The sequence below is a fragment of the Pelophylax lessonae genome (genome assembly GCF_965119305.1).
Source record: "Pelophylax lessonae genome assembly, chromosome: 13".
NCBI lineage: Eukaryota > Metazoa > Chordata > Amphibia > Anura > Ranidae > Pelophylax > Pelophylax lessonae.
In genome coordinates this window covers 172078691-172103974 of record NC_138780.1, presented here as the reverse complement: position 1 = coordinate 172103974, position 25284 = coordinate 172078691, and the positions used below count along the sequence as shown (strand labels likewise).

The following is a 25284-nucleotide window of genomic DNA, read 5'->3' as shown; positions in this document are numbered from 1 at the left end:
ATGCACGTAGAACGCTGGCCCTGCTCAAGTTCTTTTGGACCCCTAATTGGTTCTGTAGAGTAAAAGAAATGCTTGCTGTAATGTAGGGCACGGAGGGGAGGCAATGATAGTTCTAGCACAGCATGTTACTTTGTGTGCATATTGCAAAAATGTTTATATGCGGAGCTGCAGCCTGGATAGCAAAAAGGATTATCTGCAATGCTGTAGACCCACCCAACATGACATATTCCAGGAATGTAGAAACTAATGGATTTTCCACACAAAGGTGGCACTGGCTACAATTACTGGATAATAAATTAAAGAGATGGGGGAGGGGAGGAGCAGATAATGGAGGAAGCGTCATGATTGTAGGATTGGCTGAGCCAGGATGGATGGATTGGGATGTTCCAATTTAACCTGGGCCAGTCATGTTCAGCCATACCCTGGTCCCCTGTAATGTCAAAGCACGGCTCCTAACTGTCCCCCTGTCCTTCATTCCTCTTTGTTTGATCTCACGTTCATAAAATGTTTCCTACATTTATTCTCAACCTAAACCTATGTATGTTTTATCATAGTTTTCAATCCCGTAACCCAGGCATGTCAAACTTAATTTCATCAGCATTGTGGTTGCTCTCTTAGGGCCCATTATATCTGACTATATATCCAGAGCACCCAACTCTCACTTACATCAGATGTCAAGAGCCCCCTCAACATCAAGATTCAAGAGTCTCCTACCATCCCTTACATTACACTGCACCCATCTATCTTGTGCTGCTGTTGGGAAGAAGCTGGAGGCAGAGCTGAGCAGCAGAAAGTGCAGGGTCTGGAGGAGGACCAAAGGAGGGCTTTAATCAGCTGCTGGAGTCTGATGAATGCTGAGACCAGGGGAGGTGGAGAAGAGGGGGTGCTGCAGGTGCACGGAGATGGGGAGGATCTGGAGGAGTTCTGTCCTCTTCTCTGCTGCCGACTGCTGAGACAAGGTGGGGCCAGAGACAAAGGGGGTCGGGGGGGGGGGGGGGGCTTTGCAGCAGCAGAGGTGCAAAGGCCACATGAAATGGCCTGCCAGGCCGGATTTGACCTGTGGTCCTGGTGTTTGACACATGTTCTGTATTTCCTTATGTTACATTCTGATATAACATTGTAACAGGTTGTACACTGATTGCAGCCAGTTGACAATTACTTTGCCTTACTTTAAAAGGAGCATTCTTCCCACTGATCACCTATGTAAGGAGCAATCTTCCCACTGATTACCTATGTAAGGAGCATTCTTCCCACTGACCACCAATGTAAGGAGCATTCTTCCCACTGATAACCAATGTAAGGAGGGGCGCCCTATCCATGTGTCCGGCCCCCTAATCTACATGCAGGGCACCGGACGCATGGATTCCAATGGATTTATTTTTTTTTTAAGCATGTGATTAGAGCCAGAGGCTCTAATAGGCTACAAAAAAGGGTGGGCTCAGGGTGCAGAGCACTGCACCCTGAGCCCATCCAGTTGTGTGACAATAGCGAATAAATATTCGCTATTGCCACACTGATTCTCCTCCTGGCCAATCAGGAAGCGGGTCCTTCCTGATGAGACCCGTTTCCCAATTGGCTGAAAGGAGAAGCCATGCTATTGGCCAAAGAGGAGGAGGGAGGAGATGCAGGGGAAGCCCACCCTAGCCCATGGAGCACCAGCCTCCACTGCCATTGACCACCAATGTAAGGGGCATTCTTCCCACTGACCACCAATGTAAGGAACATTCTTCCCACTGACCACCAATGTAAGGGGCATTCTTCCCACTGACCACCAATGTAAGGAACATTCTTCCCACTGACCACCAATGTAAGGGGCATTCTTCCCACTGTCCTCCAATGTAAGGTGACATTCTTCCCACTGACCACCAATGTAAGGAATATTCTTCCCACTGACCACCAATGTAAGGAACATTCTTCCCACTGACCACCAATGTAAGGAACATTCTTCCCACTGACCACCAATGTAAGGTGCATTCTTCCCACTGTCCACCAATGTAAGGGACATTCACCCCCACTGACCCCCAATTTAAGGAACATTCTCCACTGACCACCAATGTTTGCAAAATTCTTCCCACTATTGTAAGGGGCATTCACCCCACTGACCACCAATGTAAGGGACATTCACCCCACTGACCACCATTGTAAGGGACATTCACACCACTGACCACCAATTTAAAGGAACATTCTTCCCAATTTTTGTTTATTAAAAGTCTTGCAATCAATAATCATAAAATCAATATACATAAATAAATATATACATATTTACATGAAAATGGAAAAAAATACATAGCAAGTTCTGCTCTCAAATAAAGAATGGCTTTACAGCAAAAACAAAACTCACATCATGAAACTGTCATTACCGGAGAAAATAATCTTAGTAGGACTCACACCACCACACCAGACATCCAACCTGCGAGGTCAAGAAACAAAACCACCCCCATTATGCATGCAGCCCTTCTTCAAAAAGAAGATATTAACCAACAAAAGCTAAGGGCGTGAAAGAAATAGCATAGGAAAAGAGCTCCTCACCCAGAGATGGACAGTTCACCAAAAGCAGGTCTGATATTCCTCCACGCCCTTATCCAGACCGCTCGAGGCTCCCTGCCCTTCTCAAGACCCCGAATCTTCCCAACCTCACCCAGAATATCGTACACCACCACCTCAACAGGGAGGACTTTCTTCCGCAGGGTAATCTGGCACCGTGCATTCCACGTGAAGTAACGGACAACTATACTAACTAGAAAAAGTGTATCCAAATCAAAATCCCAGCGAGTCGGGAATGCCCCGTACACCCACTCCGCATAACTCATGCGATAGAGAAAGGGGAGGCCTAGAGCCCTCCCCACCCTTTTATACACCTCTATGTTAAAGGGACACTGGAGCAAAAAGTGGTCCATAGATTCCACTTTACCAACACACTCCGCTCTAGGACAATCCCGATCATCCACAGGGCGATGCTTCAGGTTCCCTCTCACATAGAGCCTTCCATGGAAAGCGAGCCAGGCTTGATCCCTAAACTTCAAAGGGATTCTTCCTAAGTTAATTAAACGCAACCCCTCCCTCATTACGGGGCCTGGGCAATCCCTTAAGGTCAGTGACACACTGAAAGCTGAGCCCAAAATCCTCTTCTCCAGAAGCTTTCTGGGGAGGAACTTGATATCCCCCACTGTCACCTGCCACTGCCTAAGTATTTTCAGACACGGGGCAACATAAGCCGGAAGCTTGCCATGTCGGACTCTCAGACTTTTCACTGGCCCGCCATCTTCCCAGCATCGCAGAAAAGGCCTAAACCAAGATTGAAAAATACCCACCCATCCCGGCGGGGTCTCTGCTAACATATTACCAAGATTATACTTTAAAAAGAGCAGAGAAAAGAAAACTATAGGGTTGACCATTCCTAGACCACCCTCCCGCCTGGACAGGTAAGTTACATTGCGTTTGATCAGGTTCAGCCTATTTCCCCATAACAGTTGGAAAAAGCAGCTGTACACCCTTGCATAGAGAGATTCCGGCAAGATACAGACAAAGCTGACATATAAAAAGATTGGGATCAGGTAAGTTTTAATCAAGTCAACCCTTTCCCTCAAGGAAAGTTTCCATTTCTTCCAGCTTGCCACCTTGGCATTGGCATTCGACAACCTGCTTTCCCAATTTCGATGACCATAGTCACCAGGACCAAATTTGATGCCCAACACTTTAATTTCCTGCTGGGGCTCTGGGAAGGCATCCGGAAGTTCGAAGCTTTCACCCTCCTCACCCATCCAGAAAACTTCACTCTTTTCATGATTGATTTTAGAGCCAGAAGCCTCTGTGTACTGCTCTATCACAGAGACCACCTCCTGCGCCTCCTCCATCCCAGAGATAATAACAGACACATCATCAGCATAGGCCACGACCTTCAAAGGTGGCACACCAGCAATGCCCAAAGGCACCCCACACAACGATCCACTCTCTAACCTTCTTATGAAGGGGTCGATTGCGAATACATATAGCAGGGGGCTCAAAGGACACCCCTGGCGCACACCAGAGCCAACCTCAAAAGGCCGTCCAACCCAACCATTAACAAGTGGGAAGCTCTCAGCCCCTTTATATAATGTTTTCAGCCAATCAATAAACCTCCCCTGCAGGCCGTATCTACCAAGTAGCAAATACAGGTACTCATGATTGACTCGATCAAAAGCCTTCGCCTGATCCAATGCCAGCAAGTACTTTCTCCATCCAGCAGCCCTGCATCGCTCCAAAGCCTCCCGGACAGCTAAAATTGCTGAAAAGGTACTTCTGCCCTGGACCGAGCAGTGCTGATGATTGGACAACAAATCGCCTGCTACTGACGACAAGCGCCAAAAAAGAATCTTCGCCAAGATCTTTCTATCAACATTGAGAAGACTGATGGGGCGCCAGTTCTCAATTATTGAGGGGTCTTTACCTTTTGACAGAAGAATCACAGCGGATTGCCTCATGGAGGGAGGGAGAGAACCCTCTTCTAAACAGCTGTTATAAACCTCCGCTAAAAAGGGAGCCAGAATGGACTTAAAACACTTGTAAAATTCAGCTGTCAACCCATCTGGCCCAGGCGATTTTTTGGTAGCCAGCTTCTCTATAGCACGAACTACCTCATCCGCTGAAATTGGTTCTGTCAAATCCATCAAAGGCAATGTATCATTTCCCAATCCTGGAGTAGAATCCAGAAAGCTTTCCATCCTGTCCCGACTAAGGTCCTTTCTTCCCAGAAGGTCTGCGTAATATGACCTGAAGATCTCCAGGATCCCTGATCTGGACTTCACCAGGGAACCCGTACTATCCCTCAGACCTATGACCGTCTTAACTGCTATGCCTTGCTTACAGTTCTGGTAAGGATCAGGCGAGTGATATTTCCCGTAATCTCTCTCCAGAACCAAGGAGGCATGCCGGTCGTATTGACACTTCCTAAGAAGAAGCTTTACCTCCGAGATCTCCCCTGGATCTCCTCCATACGAGACAAGACGATCAAGCTTCCTCCGCAAATGCTGGTAGACAATATACATACCAAGCTGCTTCTTCTTACTTATGGCCTTGAAAAGTCCAATCACCCTTTGTTTCACAAGCTCCCACCACTCTGACTTACTGCTGCAAAAGTCCAGAATAGAAACCTGTGCCTGAAAAAAATCCTCAAAGGATTGTCTTACCTCTACATCTTCCAGGAGAGCCGAATTCAGTTTCCAGGTACCCCTTCCCCTGGGTGGAGTGTCCGAGGCATTCAGAGTCACAGACAGCATACAGTGGTCAGAGAACTCCACCGCCCTCAACTCAGGAGCCGAGAAAGCGGAGTTCTCCTTTAAAAAAAACCTATCTATCCTACTCTGACTATTCCCTCTCTGAAACGTGAATCCCGTGCTGCCAGGGCAGTGCTTAATGTGCACATCTACCAGGCCTGCTTGTCTAACCATATCTCTAAGAAAAACGCTATCATAACCCAGCCTGTCTATGGAGACCCTCCTGTCTTCAGGCCTAATTATGGTGTTAAAGTCACCTCCAAAGACAACCTGCTGGGATGTAAAAAGGAAGGGCTTGATCTTTGTGAAGAGGCATTTCCTGTCCCATTTTGACTGCGGTCCATAGATATTGATGAGGCGCAGGTCCTGCCCCCTAACAGAGACGTCTAAGACCATGCATCTCCCCATTTCTACCTCAATTATCCGCCGGCACGTTACCATATCGGTTTTAAAAAGAACCGCAACTCCGCTGCAAGGCTCAGCCGCAAGAGACCAAAAGGAGGGACCGCATCTCCACTCCCTTTTTGCTAGATGGACATCGGCCAAAGTATTGAGCCAGGTCTCTTGCAAAAATAAAATCTCAGCATCAAACTCACTGAGCAAAAATAAGGCAATATCACGAGCTCTTGCAGATTTCACGCTGGCGACATTAATGGTCGCCACCTTTATCAGAGCGGGCACTGCCATCAGGATGATTGGGGTAGTCGTTTCTTAACCTCCACCACACTCTCATCACCCGAAGCAGCTCTCTTTACACTATGTGACTCCCCCTCATCCATAGATGATAAAGAAGTAGATAAATCGGATACTAACTCCTCCCCTGATAAAACCGAAAATGTGTTGCCAAGAGGAACCCCTCCTGGCTCTAACTGTAAGGAAGAAATGACCGCTTTACTGGTCTTCCTCTTCTTCTTTTTCTTCCTCTTTGTCCTCTCCCACCCCTCATCATCCGAATCCTCCACAACAGAGGGTGAGACATGGGACATGGACACCCCTCCCTCAACCCCATCGACCCCACCACCATCCAGCACCCCTGCACCCTCTTGGCCGCGTTTGCGGTGTCGAGAGACAGGGACTGGAGGTGGAGTAGGCCGAGGGGGAAGATCCACTATACCCGCCCCCCCAACAGCTTCCGCTAGTCTGGAGGATCTACGCACAGTAGATGTAGGAACAACAGGAGGGACAGACTCAGAGACCACATCACTAGGGGAAACAAAATCTGACACAACAGACACAGGAAGGACAGACTCAGGGACCACCTCACTAGGGGAAACAGAATCTGACACAACAGACACAGGAGGGACAACAACAATTTCCTCTCTAACTTCAGCTGCTTCATCTTCTTTATCAAGCCTCTGCAGCTCAGTCTCCAATCCTGGCAAGTTATGCAGTGCCTCTGGGCACTGGCTATATGGATGACCCAGCTGCTGGCACAAATTGCACCGAATCTGGGTGCATTCTCTGGCCAAATGGCCTAAATCCTGGCACAGTGAGCACTTCTTGTGGGTGCAGGACGATGCAAAGTGGCCTTTATCACCACATTTATTACATACCTTAGGCTGACCTTGGTAGAAAATGGTCAGCCTATCCCTACCCAGAAAGGCTGAGCAGGGAAGGTGCTGAACTACATCGCCCAGCACCCCCAATTTTAGTGACACTGTCCAGGCCCCTGTCCATATCCCATGCTCATCAAGGACCTTCCGCAGTGGAGTGAGGACCTCGCCATATCGGCGTAGCCATACTAATAAATCAGCCTCTGGTATGGATTCGTTACGCACCAAGATGGTCACCGACTTTATCAGAGGCTGTCTTGAGACCACCTTTGGCACCAAACCACTCCACTGCTGAAGGCCCTTGCACCTCCTAAATCTCTCCCAAAAGAGATCCAAACTCTCAGGTTTCACAAACGACAAATCAAATTCATAACTTCCCACCGGGCAAATCAAAGCAAAAATGTCACAGGCTTTAAACCCCATTTCCAAGACCAACTCGGCCACTCTCCCCCTTACTGGCGGCGTTCCATCGCCCTCCCACCGCAACTGTACCACATTCCTCCTCCTATACCCACTAACCAACCCCCCAACAAACCTCCTTGAATTGCGATTACTAACCAAATCCCCACCACCCACCCTGGTGTGACTCCCCAAAACTGAAGCATAGCTTCCAACATTCCTCCCAGCAGAAAATCCATCAGTTTGTTTTGAAACATCCGACACAGACATAACAGATAACGATTGTACAGATCCGGGATTGATCTGTACAATCGATAAATCTTTCCTCTGCTGAGCAGGGGGAGAAATGTCATTTCTATTTTTCCCAGCAATATTATCCCCTTCACCACCACCCACCACATTCATTGCTTTATGATTATTGTCATTTTTAATACTTGCTGGGATATTTGTTGTCTTCACAGCAGAATCCATAGTTGGTGCTGCACTGGTAAGAGATTCAGCTGTCATCTTCTCTTCCACTGGGACAGGGTTTTCAGCTGTGGAAATGGAATTCAGTTCTAGCACAGCAGCAGGTAAAACACTGCAGGTAACTTCCATTCCAAAAACAGCAGCATGCTGATCCCCTCCCCCACCAGCAATCAGCCCTGAAACACTGGGAAGCTCTGGTGAAAGTGAAACAGACTCCTTGGAGCTGGCAGCCATTTTGCTTTCAGAGGGACTACTGGTCTCAGCCAGACCAGCAAAATCCATGTCTGGGGTGTCAGATGCAGGTCCATCCACATTCACCTGATGGTCCGGGGATTTCACGGTCAGGGATTTTCCCTGCATGTCTGTACTGGTTGTGTTCACAGCAGAATCTCCAATAGGTAGCTGTAGGCAAAGCTCCTTCTCACCTGGGACACCATCCACTACAGCAGGTGGGGCAGACATGTTGGATGGCAGCATGGTATACTGGGATTTCTCCACCAGTACTGGCTTTGCTGGTTTGTATCTCCTCTGCCCATCCACAGGGATTTCTGATGGATCATCAGTGAATGCAAACTTATCTGCTCTCAGGGGGGACTCCATCTCCTGGATAAATGTCAGGGATCCATGCCCACTCTCAACCCCCTGGCTGGTTGCCGCTGGCGATTCCCAGTTCTGGCATGGGGGGAGAGGTGCAGAGGCAGATGGAGCCGGGTCATCCATTAACGGAGCCTGCTGATCCACAGAACTTGCTGATGCTTGGCTGGCAAATCTCCTCTCATTATCAAATTTTTCTTTAAACACTCCGCTTCTATCTTTCAACTTTTCCAGTAATAAAGATTGTTTCTTTACCTTATCTTCCAATTCCTGTAGCTCAGGCTTCATGGCTGTGCGATTTTTACTCCAGGCCTGGCAGTATTTGGCTCTGAAGGATTTATGTTCAGCCTTCAAAACTTTAAGTTTTTCTTCCGCTCTCCCAATCGCCCTAAAACGATTGATAATCTTCTGGCTGAAGACATCCGCATTCTCACCAGGGCCTGGACCCACAGACAGGTCCTCCACCTCCTCCTCACTAGGCCCCGTGTCATCAGGGGGATCCCTCCCAGGGCCTCCCCCAGGATCAGGCATTTTTCCTGGGCCAAGCTAGCAAGCAAGGCCCAGGCTTGAAAAGGGCTGGTTCTCACAGAGAGCTCTTTGGGTGTGTCCTCTTCCTTCTTCCCACTGACCTCCAATGTAAGGGACACTCACCACACTGACCACCAATGTAAGGAACATTCTTCCCACTGACCACCAATGTAAGGAACATTCTTCCTACCGACCACCAATGTAAGGAACATTCTTCCCACTGACCACCAATGTAAGGGGCATTCTTCTCACTGATCCACAATGTAGGGGGCATTCTTCTCACTGACCACCTAAGAATTGGTTTGAGACCTAAAAAATTATTTCAGGGGTTCCTTTAAGGTAATAAGCCTGAGAAAGGTTAGTGTAGTGTGTTTGACATTTCTAAAGCTACTTTGCGTTCCTTTGGACATAGCAGATCCTATTAAGATGCATTTGTGCCGCAAGCAAAGCGAGTGACCGCAGCCTTCAAATGCAAAAGACAATGTCTGAAAATAATACTCATCAACATGAGCCCTAAAGAAAGCTGATTTTAGATTGCTTCAGATGACTTCATGTAATCACATTTCCACTTCTGTCCTACAAGTGTGAGAACTCATAAAAATCTGGAGCTATCTGTGATGATAAATCCAAGCCAAAGGAATAATGATCATCTCCACTAGACAGCCATCATTTGCTGAATTAGGGGCTTTATATATTAACACTTTCTTAGGAAATACTAAACTTCCTTCCCCACAATCATCAATCGGAATCAAACTTTAATGTGGTTCTAAACCCACCCTGATAACTTGTACCTATAGGTAGGCCTTTAATAAAGCTTACCTATAAGTACTGTAAATATCTCCTAAATTTGCACCGTTTAGGAGATATTTACATTCATGCAGCCAATGACGTCATCAGCGCATTCGCGCTCTAAAGAAATGGCCACCCGTGCCATTCCTTCAGAGTCCTGTGCCATGATTGGCATCTTCCGGGCGCATGCATAGCCGGAAGAGTTTACTTCCTCTTTAACCACTTCAGCTCCAGAAAGGTTTTACCCCCTTAATGACCAGGCCATTTTTTGCGATTCGGCACTGCGTTAATTTAACGACAAACTTTGCGGTCGTGCGACGCTGTACCTTAATACAATTGATGTCCTTTTTTCCCACAAATAGAGCTTTCTTTTGGTGGTATTTGATCACCAGTGCGATTTTTAGATTTTGTGCTATAAACAAAAAAAGAGCGACAATTTTGAAAAAAACGCCATATTTTATACTTTCTGCTATAAAATATTCCCAATAAAAAAAAAATTTAAAATTTAAATTTTTTTTATCAGTTTAGGCTAATTTGTATTCTGCTACATATTTTTGGTTAAAAAAAATCCCAAAAAGTGTATTTTTATTGGTTTGCGCAAAAGTTATAGCGTTTACAAACTACGGGATTGATTTTTGGAATTTTTATTTATTTTTTCGGTTTTTATTAGTAATGGCGGCGATCAGTGATTTTTAGCAGGACTGCAACATTGTGGCGGACAGATCGGGCCCCTAACTAACATTTTTGACACTTTTTGGGGACCAGTGACATTAATACAGTGATCAGTGCTAAATAATATGCACTGTTACTGTATAAATGACACTGGCAGGGAAGGGGTTAACACTGGGGGGTGATCAAAGGAGTTAATGTATGCCTAACTGTGATTACTAACTGTGGGAGAAGGGCTCTGTGACAAGCACAGCACAGAGAGATCGGGGTTGTAGCTTAGCTGAAACTGCTGATCTCTCCTTGCCTGTCTGACAGAAGACCTGCCTGCTTTGTTTACATAAGCAGGCGGGTCTTCTCTCGGTTTTTCCGACGATCGCGGGAGCACGGCTACGTGATTTTGCGCAGCCGAGCCGCCCTGCCGCAGTAATACTACGGTAGGCAGTCGGCAAGAAGTTAATGACCGGTCTGATGCTGAATGGTGGCTGACCTAAGGATGCAACAGGAATTTAAGGAATTTAGGGGAATTAGATTGTAAGCTCCAACAAGCAGGGCCCTCTGATTCCTCCTGTTTTGAATTGTATTGTAACTGTACTGTCTGCCCTCATTATGTAAAGTGCTGGGCAAACTGTTGACGCTATATAAATCCTGTATATTAATATTAATAATAATCTCTACCATTTTAGACAGTTGTCATTGGAGCAGGCGTCACCATTGGAAGATTTCCCTTCACTTCTTGTCCTGGTGACAACATTTTGGATTTCCCTAATCCATAACTCCTGTGACAATGGTCACCAGGACAAACATAGACAATGAAGAGGTTCTAGCCCCTGACCCCTCAATGCAAAACTGAAATAAAGTTTTGACTGTAGATACGTGAACCTTCGCCAAAAAAAAAAAAAAAAAAGAAGTTATTTTCCTCTCCCATAAGTAGACTTGCGCTCTGGGTGCCTCACGAAGATCTCACAGTTATGGATACCTCAGACGTCAGGCTGTCTGCGCATGCGTGGGAAAACTCAGATGCTCCGCAGGTCTCTGCCAGGTCCCAAAGGATGGGCAGAGTCCTTGGACACATATCTGCTCATGTGCTGGATTTTCACAGAAGGTGGCACTGGTGAGAGGGGACGGGGCCAGCATTGCAAGGACTCTTTAAGTTATATGTTTTGTTAAGGGGATCATATAGTGCTTTGAATATATACTGTATTTTATTCAATAACCACTTGCTGACCAGCCGCCGTAGTTTTACTGCGACAGGTCGACTCTGTTACGTGAAACGACGTACCTGTACGTCGCTTAGTGTAGCAGATAAAGGGGGCGCGCACGCGCCGCTGGAGGCACGCACATGCACCGATTGGCCAGAGGGGGAGCCAATCAGCAGGGACATCGTGTCCGCCAGACACCTGCGATCACTCCCCATGGAGACAGAACGGCGATATGCCAATGTAAACAAGGCAGTCCGCTGTTCTGTCAGAGATGAACACAGGGATTCTGTGTTCCCCCTATTTAGGAACACAGGTCTCTGTGTTCATCCAGTGAGTCCGTCCCCCACACAGTTAGAAATCACCCCCTAGGCACACATTTACCCCTTTGATCACCCCTGATGTTAACCCCTTCCCAGCCAGTGTCATTATTACAGTAACAGTACATAGTTTTTAGCACTGATTACTGTAGTAATGTAACTGGTACCCTCAAAAGTATCAGTTAGGTGTCCGATCTGTCTGCCACAAGGTTGCAGTCCCACTAAAAATCGCTGTTCTCCGCCATTACTAGTAAAAAAAATAAATAAAAATGACAAATCTATCCCCTAGTTTGTAGACGCGATAACTTTTGTGCAAAATCAATATACACTTATTGGGATTTTTTTTTTACCAAAAATATGTAGCAGAATTCAAATTAACCTATACTGATTAAAAAAAGCTAGATTTTTACATTATTTTTATTGGGAATGTTATATGGCAGAAAGTAAAAAACATTTTTTTTTTCAGAATTGTCGCTCTTTTTTTGTTTATAGCACAAAAAATAGAAATCGCACAGGTGATCAAATACCACCAAAAGAAAACTCTTTTATTTGGGTACAGCGTTGCACAACCGTGCAATTGGCAGTTAAAGTAACACAGTGCCATATCGCAAAAAATGGCCTGGTCATTAAGGGGGTAAAAGCTTCCGGTCCTTAAGTGGTTAAAGGAGATGTACATCTCCTATGGATCACACAGGAGTGCAGTTCGTTCTGCAGTCCTGTGACCTGACTGAAGTCCGCTCTCTGCTGATGTCACAGATGTTGGTCCAGGCACCACGTCATCATGACCAAGGAATCGAGATCCGCCAGGTGCCTGGACTGACACATGGCTCAGCCTCTAAGGGAGCCTCTGAGAGCCTGAGGCGGCCGCTCCCGTCCCCTCCACAGCTCAGCGCTCCAGTAAGCGGGCAGAGCAGACACCAGTGACTGACAGTCAGCAGTTCTCTGTCGGGAACTGTCAGAACCGAGCGATCGGCGATCGCTCAGTTCTCAGTGTAGAAGCGCCGGGGAACTGATGCTGCTTCCATCTAGGTAAGTATAATTCTCAAAAAAACTAAAACCACACTTCTCTTTTGAAGTAGAACTGTAGGGAAAACCTTTTTTTTTTTTTTTTTTTCATTTGGATAGAGTAAGGGAGGGTTATTTTTGGCATCTTTGTCCCATTGGGGAGATTTCCCTTCACTTCCTGTCCCATAGCCAAACAGAAAGTGAAAGGAAATCCCTGCAAATTAAGGGAATTTCTTGGGGACCCCCAGATCACCAGAACTAGTGTATTCATTGGAAGATTTCCCCTCTATTTTTATATTTTGGGGCAACCAAAGCCGTGCTGATGCACTTTGCTCAGGCAAGGTCCAATGTTATCACCATTGGAAAACCTGCCCTTCATAGAGCACAGGAAGCCACTGCAAAAAGGCTGCACAAGATCAGCAGTGCATGTGCAACATAGGATAAAAACAAAGTTTAGAAAAAGTAAAAAAAAAAAAAAAAAAATGATACACAGTGAGTTTGCAAATATAATGGACTTAGGATTTATATTTGCTTAAAGTGTTAATAAACCCAGGTGCCTGCATTCACTATATCTGATCTCCCACACTACACAGAACATGGAAATGCAATTATTTTAGTAAATATAAACTGCTAAATACCTTTTCTCATCAGCAGTATATAGCAGTCTTGTGACTTCTATCAGTGTCTGGTTAAAGCTTGTAGGAGGAGTTTTCATTCTCCCCTGACTGTCCTATGAGGCTGCAGGACTCCTGACCCTATGCCTGGACAGTGCTGATTGGCTCTGTGATGATCACATGCACCCTCCCACAAAAAAAAAAAAAACTCTCTAGGAATACACAACAAACTGAGCATGTGCAGAGTGCGCCCAAGACTCTGTCTTATCAGGAAATGGAATGGGAACTGTGGAAGAAGGGGAGGATCAGAGAAGACAGGATCAAACAGCCTTTTTACACAATGCAGAGAATTAACTCCTTGGGTTCACAGTAAGTATAACAAGCATGCTTTACTGCATATACACACTGATTTTACTGTTGGGGGTTTAGTAAAACTTTAACCACTTCCAGACCACCTGCCGCACATATACTGTGGCAGGGCGGCCCGGCTGCATTAAAACACGTACATGATTTTGTGCATGGGATTGGACACGGCGGGAGCCAATCAGAGGGTCCGGCGGCCAATCATTCGGCAGAATGAAAGAACAGTGGTCTACCTATGTAAACAGACTGCTATTCTGTCACAGAGGAAGAGAGAGACCTTGTGTTTTAGCTAAGGTGAAACACAGGTCTTTCTCTCTTTCCTTCATTGACAGACACAGCTCCTGTCATTCTTGACCATTGAGTTATACTGCCCCCTACAGGAGTAGAACACTAGGCAGAAACAACTTCTGGCTACACCCATGGGCAGTCCCCAGCATTTTCTCTGCTTTGCTGTGGGAGAGGAGCATTATTAGTTTGTTACCCTTTGGTCTCACCTCCGCTCCTCGGGTCTTCACAAAAGTGTTGGCTTTGGCGCTAGCCTTGTTAAGTCAATGGGGGATCGTGGTACTGGGCTACTTGGACGATCTCCTTCTGTGAGCAGGGTCTCCCTCTACTCTGGTGGAGAACCTGGAGATCACAATACAATCTCTGCGGGAGTTCGGCTGGCTTCTGAATTTTCAGAAGTCTGCCCTGGTTCCATCCACAAAGCTGGACTATTTGGGCCTGACTCTGGACTCGGCCACTGCCAGAGTGCTCCTTCCTCTGAACAAACTCCAGAAATCCCAGACTACAATTCGCCTCCTGCTGTCCAGCAAATGGTCATCCCTCCGGACTTGCATGCGGATGCTGGACCTGATGGTATCTACCCCTTTGAGGTGGTTCCGTTTGCACAGTTCCATATGAGGTCCCTGCAAAGGGAGATTCTGACCAAGTGGGACAAGGCTCTGCAGTCTGTGGACAATCAGATCCGGCTGAGTTGGGGAACAAAGGAGTCCCTGATATGGTGGCTTTGCTCTCTGGCGCCTCGGCTGGGAAAAATCCTTCCTCCCCTTCTATTGGACAGTGGTCACCACGGATGCCAGCCTTTCCCGCTGGGGAGGCTTCCTTGGCAAGCATTTTGCTCAAGGGATCTGGACGCTGGAAGAGTCCAGACTACCGATCAATGTCCTGAAACTCAGAGCGATCAGACTGTGTCTGGATCATTGTATGGATCGTCTTTAGGGAAGCCCAGTACGCATTTAATCAGACATTGCCATAGCCGTGGCTTATGTCAATCACCAAGGGGGAACAAGAAGTGTCCTGGTGGCTCTGGAGGTAGCCGGCATTCTAATGTGGGTAGAACAGTTTTTTCCAGCCCTCTCCATTGTACACATTCCCGGGGTGGAAAATTGGCAGGTGAATTACCTTAGTCGGCAGGCGTTGGAACACGGGAAGTGGTCCCTTCATCTGGTGGTGTTTCATCAGCTGTGTCTCCGGTGGGGAACCCCCGAGGTGGATCTGTCTCAGCACAACAGAAAGGTGCAGAGGTTTGTGGCTCGGTCAAGGGATCCACTGGCGGAAGCCACAGACACGCTGGTGACTCCGTGGGGGTCGTATGGTCTGCTCTACGCCTTCCCTCCTCTCAAGTTTCTGCCCAAACTACTATGCAGGATCGAGGCAGAAGGGATTCCGGTCATCTTAGTGGCCCCAGACTGGCCTCCCTGGGCTTGGTACGCCGATCTGGTGCAGCTGGTCGCTGACATTCCTTGGAAGAGAGAGGATCTGCTGTCTCAAGGACCGATATTCCATCCTACTTTACAGTCGCTGGCTTTGACGGCTTCGCTGTTGAATGCCAGGTGCTAAAGAATAGAGGTTTGTCTGAGTCGGGGATTCCTACACTGTTAAAAGCTAGGAAATCTACATCAAGGAAGATCTACCATCGTACGTGGAAGACGTACATTGCGTGGTGCGAGTCTTTTGGGGTTCATCCTCACTCCTTCTCGGTGGCTCAGATCTTAACCTTCCTTTAATGGGGGGTTGAACAGAAATTGGCCTTGAGTACCATCAAGGGCCAGGTATCGGCCTTGGCGGTCTTTTTCCAACGACCTTTGGCCACACACTCCCTGGTGCGTACTTTTCTTCAGCGTGTTTGACGTTTGGTTCCTCCAGTGTGGGCTCTGTTGCCCCCTTGGGATCTTAATTTGGTGCTTTCAGCTCTACAGAAGCCTCCCTTTGAAAATATTTCGGAGATTCCCCTGCTTACGTTTTCCCAGAAGGTGGTGTTTTTGGTGGCCATCACCTCTGTGCACAGGGTGTCGGAACTGGCGGCCTTACCCTGACGTTCACCTTATCTGGTGATTCACAAGAATAAGGTGGTGCTTCACCCCTGTCCGTTGTTTCTTCCCAAGGTGGTCTCTGACTTTCATGTGAATGAAGACATTGTGTTGCCTTCCCTGTGTCCCAGGCCTAAAAATCCGAAGGAAATTGCCTTGCATGCCTTGGATGTGGTCTGGTCTATTTGTGCTCACGAATGGACCTCGCAAAGGGTTGGCTGCTTCCTCTGCGACCATTTCCAGGTGGATCAGACAGACGGTGGTTCAAGCCTATTTTATCAGGGGTCAGGTTCCTCCTTTCCCTGTCAAGATGCGCTCTACTAGGGTGCTTAGTGCCTCCTGGGCCTTCCGTCATCAAGTGTCAGTGACGCAGGTTTGCAAGTAGGCCACCTGGTCGTCGGTGCACACTTTTACAAAGTTTTATAAAGTGGATTTGTTGCCATCTGCGAATGCTTCCTTTGGCTGCAAGGTTTTGCAGGCTGCTGTTTAAGAGGACCTGATCCTCTTTGAGGGTGTATTGTTTTTTTCAGGTGGGTTCCAGTTGTTTTGGTTGAGTCCCTGTTGCCTGGTAGGCTAATGTTTAGCCTTGGGTATTTTTTGCTGTTTCCCACCCCTCATGTTTAACACTGCTTTAGTACGTCCAAATGGTCAAGAATGACAGGATCTGTGTCCGTCAACGAACGAAAGAGAAAATGGGATTTTTGACTTACTGTAAAATCCATTTCTCTGATGTTCATTGACGGACACAGCACCCACCCCTCTGTGGAGTTACAATTCTCCTGACACTGCTTGTAATAAAACTGAGTGACTATAGCAGGGAGAGGGAGTATACTCCCTGGGACTGCACATGGGTGTAGCCAGAAGTTTTTTCTACCTAGTGTCCTACTCCTGTAGGGGGCAGTATATCCCAATGGTCAAGAAAGACAGGAGCTGTGTCCGTCAATAAACATCAGAGAAATGGATTTTACAGTAAGTCAAAAGTCCCATTTTTCCTCTAGTACATCCACTCTCCCCACAGTTAGAAAGCACTCCCTAGGAGCACACTTAACCCCTTGATTTCCCCTGATGTTAACCCCTTCCCTGCCAGTGTCATTTATACAGTAACAGTGCATTTTTTTTAGCACTGATCACTGTATTGGTGTCACTGGTCCCCAAAAAGTGTCACTGGGTGTCAGATTTGTCCGCCACAATGTTGAAGTCCCGCTAAAAATTGCTGATCACCACCATTACTAGCAAGAACAATAAAATAAAATAAAAAGTCCATAAATGTATCCCATAGTTTGTAAACTTTTGTGCAAACCAATCAATATACATTTATTGGGATTTTTTTTTACCAAAAATATGTAGCAGAATACATATTGGCCTAAATTAATTTAAAAATTTGATTTTTTTTATTTTTTTATTGGGAATGTTTTATAGCAGAAAGTAAAAAATATTGTTTTTTTTTTTTAATTGTGGTTCTTTTTTTGTTTATAGCGCAAAAAATAAAAACCGCAGAGGTGATCAAATACCACCAAAAGAATGCTCTATTTGTGGGAAAAAAAGGACATCTTTTTTATTTGTCAGGTAAAGCAACGCAGTGCCGTATCGCAAAAAATTACCTGGTCATTAAGGGGGTAAAACCTTTCCGGAGCTGAAGTGGTTAATGCACTGGCTGCAGAGGCATAGACTGGAGAGGTAGTATCTCCAACCATTCCTGTTTTTCTTTTTTTTCATTCATTCATATGACATAGCTGTACTTCCTACGGTAAATGTTCTCTTATAGCGGAATGACATCACAGAATTACATCATTGCTCTCCAGGACTAATTTTTACTGCTGTTCTCTATGTAGGTAATGACCTCACAGTACTCCATATAAAAATAAATGTTGCATATACCTTTTTTTTCGGATCTCCTATTATGATCTTATGCTGCAATCTTGACAATCACCTATTTTCATTGACAACACCGCTCTAAATCAGATTGGTGGCTAAAAAAAGTGTATATCCTTGCACAGCTGATAGCGGCTAGTCCTCCATGAACAGAGATGGCTTACTGAGTTAGCACAGGTAGGCCAAGGTGGCATGATCTACATACAGGATGGCACTGGTGAACAGGCTGGGCGCAGCCATCACGCAAGGGTGGGCCAGGCAGGCCTGAGGATGCAGCATCGGTCGCAGAGGGGAGGGGGAAATATCTGGGCGGTATAAATATTGCACTAGTTTTTGTGGTCAGATATTACTTTTTTGGCAAGGGCAGGCTGGCATCGCTGGCAGGGATGTCAGTATATAATCTAGAAGGCATATATTTTAAGACACATTGATATTTATAGATGGTGTATACACTGGCTGTACAGGTAGTATTGCTGCTATTGGCAGGGAGAGTGTCTAAGGTGCACGGAAGCAGGTTGCTATGGGTGGGAGTGTGTCATAGACTTTTAAAAGGACATGCAAACTAGAACAGGTATTGGGGGGGGGCAACACTGGTGCCAGGATTCGTTTTTAGTTATAGATATTACCTGATGTAAAGGGGCACATGGATGGGGATACCTGATGTAAGGGGCACATGGATGGGGACACCTGATGTAAAGGGGCACATGGATGGGAATACCTGATGTAAGGGGCACATGGATGGGGACACCTGATGTAAAGGGGCACATGGATGGGGATACCTGATGTAAAGGGGCACATGGATGGGGATACCTGATGTAAGGGGGCACACTGATGGGGATACCTGATGTAAGGGGCACATGGATGGGGATACCTGATGTAAGGGGGCACACTGATGGGGATACCTGATGTAAGCGGGCATACTGATAGGGATACCTGATGTAAGCGGGCATACTGATGGGGATACCTGATGTAAGGGGGCACTCTGATGGGGACACCTGATGTAAGCGGGCATATTGATGGGGATGCCTGATGTAAGGGGGAACTGTGTTAGGGACACCTGATGTAAGGGGCACTTTGATGGGGACACCTCATGTAAGGGAGCACTGTATTAGGGACACCTGATGTAAGGGGCACTCTGATGGGGACACCTGATGTAAGGGGCACTCTGATGGGGATACCTGATGTAAGGGGGCACTGTGATAGAGACACCGGTTGTAAGGGGGCACTCTGATGGGGATACCTGATGTAAGGGGGCACTCTGATGGGGAAACCTGATGTAAGGGGGCACTCTGATGGGGATACTTGATGTAAGGTCACTCTGATGGGGATACCTGATGTAAGGGGGCACACTGATGTGGGATACCTGATGTAAGGCGGCACTCTGATGGGGATACCTGATGTAACGGGGCACTATGATAGAGACACCTGATGTAAGAGGGAACTGTGAAGGGGACATCTGATGTAAGGAGGCCCTGTGTTAGAGACACCTGATGTAAGGGGCACTCTGATGGGGACACCTGATGTAAGGGGGCACTGTGATAGAGACACCGGTTGTAAGGGGGCACTGTGATGGGGATACCTAATGTAACGGGGCACTCTGATGGGGATACCTAATGTAAGGGGGCACTCTGATGGGGATACCTGATGTAAGGGGGCACTCTGATGGGGGATACCTGATGTAAGGGGGCACTGTGATAGAGACACTGATGAGGACACCTGATGTGAGGGGGCACAATGATAGGGACACCTGATGTAAGGCAACTGTGAAGGGGGTACCTGATGTAAGGGGGCACTGTGATAGAGACACCTGATATAAGGGGACACTCTGATGAGGACACCTGATGTAGGGGCACAAATGATAGAAGGGGGCATTCTGATGGGCAAACCCGATGTAAGGGGGCACTGTGTTGGATACTCCAGATATGAGGACACCCTGATGGGGACACCTGTTGTAAGGGAACACTCTGATGGTCACGCCCGATGTAAGGGGGCACTCTGATGGAGACACCTGATCTAAGTGGGCACTATGATAGAGACACCTGATGTAAGGGGGAACTGTGAAGGGGACATCTGATGTAAGGAGGCCATGTGTTAGAGACACCTGATGTAAGGGGCACTCTGATGGGGATACCTGATGTAAGGGGGCACTGTGATAGAGACACCGGTTGTAAGGGGGCACTCTGATGGGGATACCTAATGTAATGGGGCACTCTGATGGGGATACCTGATGTAAGGGGGCACTCTGATGGGGGATACCTGATGTAAGGGGGCACTGTGATAGAGACACCTGATATAAGGGGACACTCTGATGAGGACACCTGATGTAGGGGCACAAATGATAGAAGGGGGCATTCTGATGGGCACACCCAATGTAAGGGGGCACTGTGTTGGATACTCCAAATATGAGGACACCCTGATGGGGACATCTGTTGTAAGGGAACACTCTGATGGGGACACCTTATGTAAGGGAGCACTCTGATGGTCACACTCGGTGTAAGGGGGCACTCTGATAAGGACACCTAATGTGCGGGTGCACTCTGATGGGGACATCTGATGTAAGGAGACACCTGATGTAAAGGGGCATTCAGATGGACACACCCAATGTAAGGGGGCACTGTGTTAAAGACATCTGCTATAAGTGCACACTCTGATGGGGACACCTTATGTAAGAGGGCACTCTGATGGGGACACCTGATGTAACGGGGCACTCTGATGGACACACCTGATATAAGGGGGCACTCTGATGGACACACCCGATATAAGGGGGCACTCTGATGGACACACCCGATATAAGGGGGCACTCTGATGGACACACCCGATATAAGGGGGCACTCTGATGGACACACCCGATATAAGGGGGCACTCTGATGGACACACCCGATATGGATGGGGATACCTGATGTAAGGGGGCACACTGATGGGGATACCTGATGTAAGCGGGCATACTGATGGGGATACCTGATGTAAGGCGGCACTCTGATGGGGATGGAGAGGAGAGATTGGCGCAAACAGATGGTCAGAACTGTATACAGTTTCTATGCATAGAGCAAGGTATGGCAAGGTGGGCTTCGGTACACAAAGTCCGGTGTGGCTTGCTAAACACTTCGATGGCTGCCTCCAGTGAAGGGTGAAGTAACCCTGTATGACCCAAAACAAGAAGAGAGAAGACCGGGCGCCGATCTAAGTGTAGCAATAAAACATTTTATTAGCAATAGCAGGAGTACTATTTACAGGAGTACGTTAAAAACAGGCATCTCAATGGTGGGTGTGCAGAGTTCGTCCGGGGGGTCCTCCAAAAGTCCTGTTGGAGCTGGTGCTGCGAGGGATAAGCTGCGGTCTCCTGGTGCAGGACGCGCTGATCGCTCTGTGTTGATCCGGCAGCGTGAGTCCGTAGGATGGAGGGCCGTGGTGTCACTTCCTGGTCGACTCTGCGTGCTTGAACGGCGACGCGTTGCGGAGCATGCGCTCCTTCTTCAGACGGCCCGAAGAAGGAGCGCATGCTCCGCAACGCGTCGCCGTTCAAGCACGCAGAGTCGACCAGGAAGTGACACCACGGCCCTCCATCCTACGGACTCACGCTGCCGGATCAACACAGAGCGATCAGCGCGTCCCGCACCAGGAGACCGCAGCTTATCCCTCGCAGCACCAGCTCCAACAGGACTTTTGGAGGACCCCGCGGACGAACTCTGCACACCCACCATTGAGATGCCTGTTTTTAACGTACTCCTGTGAGTAGTACTCCTGCTATTGCTAATAAAATGTTTTATTGCTACACTTAGATTGGCGCCCGGTCTTCTCTCTTCTTACTCTGATGGGGATACCTGATGTAACGGGGCACTATGATAGAGACACCTGATGTAAGGGGGAACTGTGAAGGGGACATCTGATGTAAGGAGGCCCTGTGTTAGAGACACCTGATCTAAGGGGCACTATGATGGGGACACCTGATGTAAGGGGCACTATGATGGGGATACCTGATGTAAGGGGGCACTGTGATAGAGACACCGGTTGTAAGGGGGCACTCTGATGGGGATACCTAATGTAACGGGGCACTCTGATGGGGATACCTAATGTAAGGTCACTCTGATGGGGATACCTGATGTAAGGGGGCACTCTGATGGGGGATACCTGATGTAAGGGGCCACTGTGATAGAAACACCTGATGTAAGGAGACACTGATGAGGACACCTGATGTGAGGGGGCACAATGATAGGGACACCTGATGTAAGGGGCACTCTGATGGGGGTACCTGATGTAAGGGGGCACTGTGATAGAGACACCTGATATAAGGGGACACTCTGACGAGGACACCTGATGTAGGGGCACAAATGATAGAAGGGGGCATTCTGATGGGCACACCCGATGTAAGGGGGCACTGTGTTGGATACTCCAGATATGAGGACACCCTGATGGGGACATCTGTTGTAAGGGAACACTCTGATGGTCACGCCCGATGTAAGGGGGCACTCTGATGGGGACACCTGATCTAAGGGGGCACTATGATAGAGACACCTGATGTAAGGGGGAACTGTGAAGGGGACATCTGATGTAAGAAGGCCCTGTGTTAGAGACACCTGATGTAAGGGGCACTCTGATGGGGATACCTGATGTAAGGGGGCACTGTGATAGAGACACCGGTTGTAAGGGGGCACTCTGATGGGGATACCTAATGTAATGGGGCACTCTGATGGGGATACCTAATGTAAGGTCACTCTGATGGGGATACCTGATGTAAGGGGGCACTCTGATGGGGGATACCTGATGTAAGGGGGCACTGTGATAGAGACACCTGATATAAGGGGACACTCTGATGAGGACACCTGATGTAGGGGCACAAATGATAGAAGGGGGCATTCTGATGGGCACACCCGATGTAAGGGGGCACTGTGTTGGATACTCCAGATATGAGGACACCCTGATGGGGACATCTGTTGTAAGGGAACACTCTGATGGTCATGCCCGATGTAAGGGGGCACTCTGATGGGGACACCTGATCTAAGGGGGCATGGTAATAGGGACACCGGATATAACTGAACACTGTGATGAGGACACCTGATGTAAGGTGGAACTCTGATAGGCTATACCTGATGCAAGAGGGCACTCTGAAGGGGGGAACCTGATGTACAGGGTACTCTTGATGTAAGGGGGCATTCTGATGGACACACCCGATGTAAGGGGGCATCCTGATGGACACACCCGATATAAGGGCACACTCTGATGGGGACACCTGATGTAGGGGGGCACCTGATGTACAGGGCACACATGATGTAAGTGGGCATTCTGATGGACACACCCCATGTAAAGGGGCACTGTGTTAAAGACGTCTGATATAAGGGCACACCCTGATGGGGGCACCTTATGTAAGGGAGCACTCTGATGGTCACACTCGGTGTAAGGGGGCACTCTGATAAGGACACCTAATGTGCGGGTGCACTCTGATGGGGACATCTGATGTAAGGAGACACCTGATGTAAAGGGGCATTCAGATGGACACACCCAATGTAAGGGGGCGCTGTGTTAAAGACATCTGCTATAAGTGCACACTCTGATGGGGACACCTTATGTAAGAGGGCACTCTGATGGGGACACATGATGTAAGGGGGCACTCTGATGGGGACACCTGATATAAGGGGGCACTCTGATGGACACACCCGATATAAGGGGGCACTCTGATGGACACACCCGATATAAGGGGACACCTGATATAAGGAGCACACATGATGAAAGGGGGCATTCTGATGGGCACACCCGATGTAAGCAGGCACTGTGTTGGGGACAACAGATATAAGGGCACACTCTGATGGGGACAGCTGATGTAAGGGGACACTAGATGCAAGGGAAGCACACTGAAAGATAACAATACATATTATTGAAATGCTGTGGAGATTGTACATGATTTTCTTTTTAATAGACATGCAATGTATATACAGTACATACACTGTATTTGGGTCTTAGCACCATTATAGGATTCAGACCTCTGCTGGAAGATTATTGTACTGACCAGTCCTCCTTAGAATTGTAATTCCTTATGGCTGGTATAAAGTATTATGAGTATAAGACCTAAGTAGCAATAATGGACTAAAATTGGTATCTGTGGAGTAGGACCAGAGGGGGTTGTCCTGGGACTGGCAGCATTGAGGCAGTAATGAGCACAAAGGCCATCATAAATAAGGGATGAACACCGGCCGGATACACGGATGACATTATTTCACAGAAAATCTTGCAGATCATAGCAGATGCTGCCTATCGCAGCAGCATCCCGAAAAGCAGATCCTTATCGGTGACACTGCATCTTTAAACAAGATGCCGAGTGCCGCCTAGCTGGTAAAGAGTTCTGCAGCAGCTGAGGTCCTGGAATTTCCCTGGTGGCTCCATCCGTTTTATTGCATATACACAACAAAGGAAAAAAATGAATGTATGCTGCAAGTCTAGCATCTCTGTTTTTTTCCTATTGCCAGCAGGATCTTCTGTTCCTGATCAGGCTGTAGGCTGTATGCCGCTCATACACACGACAAGAAACCATGCAGATACAATAGATTGCACAGAGTCCGGGAACACACCCTGGCCATGAGCTGCAGACTACCTGTGCCCCCTTTATTCCCCGGAGACCCCCATGATGTCACACTCACCCCAGCTGTTCCTCTCTTTTCGGTTCCTGGCCATGGCAGGGTGAGGCTGTGGGCGGCTGTAGGCAGTTTGGAGCTCTGGTGATGGAGCCTGGGCTGATTCTGCAGGATGAGAGATGCTCGGAGAAGGAGGAGGAGGAGGAGGACCAGTCACATGATCAGGACAGCTCAGTGCGATGATGCTATACATATACACAGAGATAGAGCATCACACGCTGTAATACAGAGACTGCTCAGTTACACATTGGAACAAACTGTAAAGGGTTAGATTTAATATATTGTAAATATTTACAGGGGAAATATCAGGTCCAACAGTTTTGCATATTTATAAGGCTTCTATTTTTTTTTTTTTTTTTTTATTGCTGGTAAAAATAATCCGACAATATCCATTGGCCAATCTGTTGCTAACTGTCCCAGGGGATTTGTCCTTTCAAATGATCCCTACTGTGAACGCCCTTGAACAGTGTAAACTCAGAACACTGTTTTCTGTGGATGTCCCCTCCTCATCTAACTATCTGATCATGTATTTGCCCTTTACCACTTCCAGTACGGGCCAATTCTAATATTCCTTTCCTACATGTAAAAAAAATAATTTTGCTAGAAAACTACTTAGAACCCCCAATAAAATGGTGGGTGTTGCATCTTTTTATGTCACGTAATTGAGCAGCAGTTTTGCAAAGCAAATTTTTTTGAAAAAAAACCACACTTAAACCACTTGCTCACC

General features: G+C 47.5%; 1 protein-coding gene across 1 annotated transcript in view; it reads right to left on the bottom strand.

Annotated features, from left to right (window-relative positions):
• Positions 1-24714, bottom strand: part of ATL1 (atlastin GTPase 1) — a 130762-nt gene extending 106048 nt beyond the window's left edge. The window contains exon 1 of the mRNA XM_082242672.1: positions 24564-24714. Within this exon, the coding sequence (XP_082098798.1) occupies positions 24564-24597 (34 nt within the window). The 5' untranslated portion in view covers positions 24598-24714. The remainder of the gene's footprint in view (positions 1-24563) is intronic.
• Between the last annotated feature and the right edge of the window lie 570 nt (positions 24715-25284).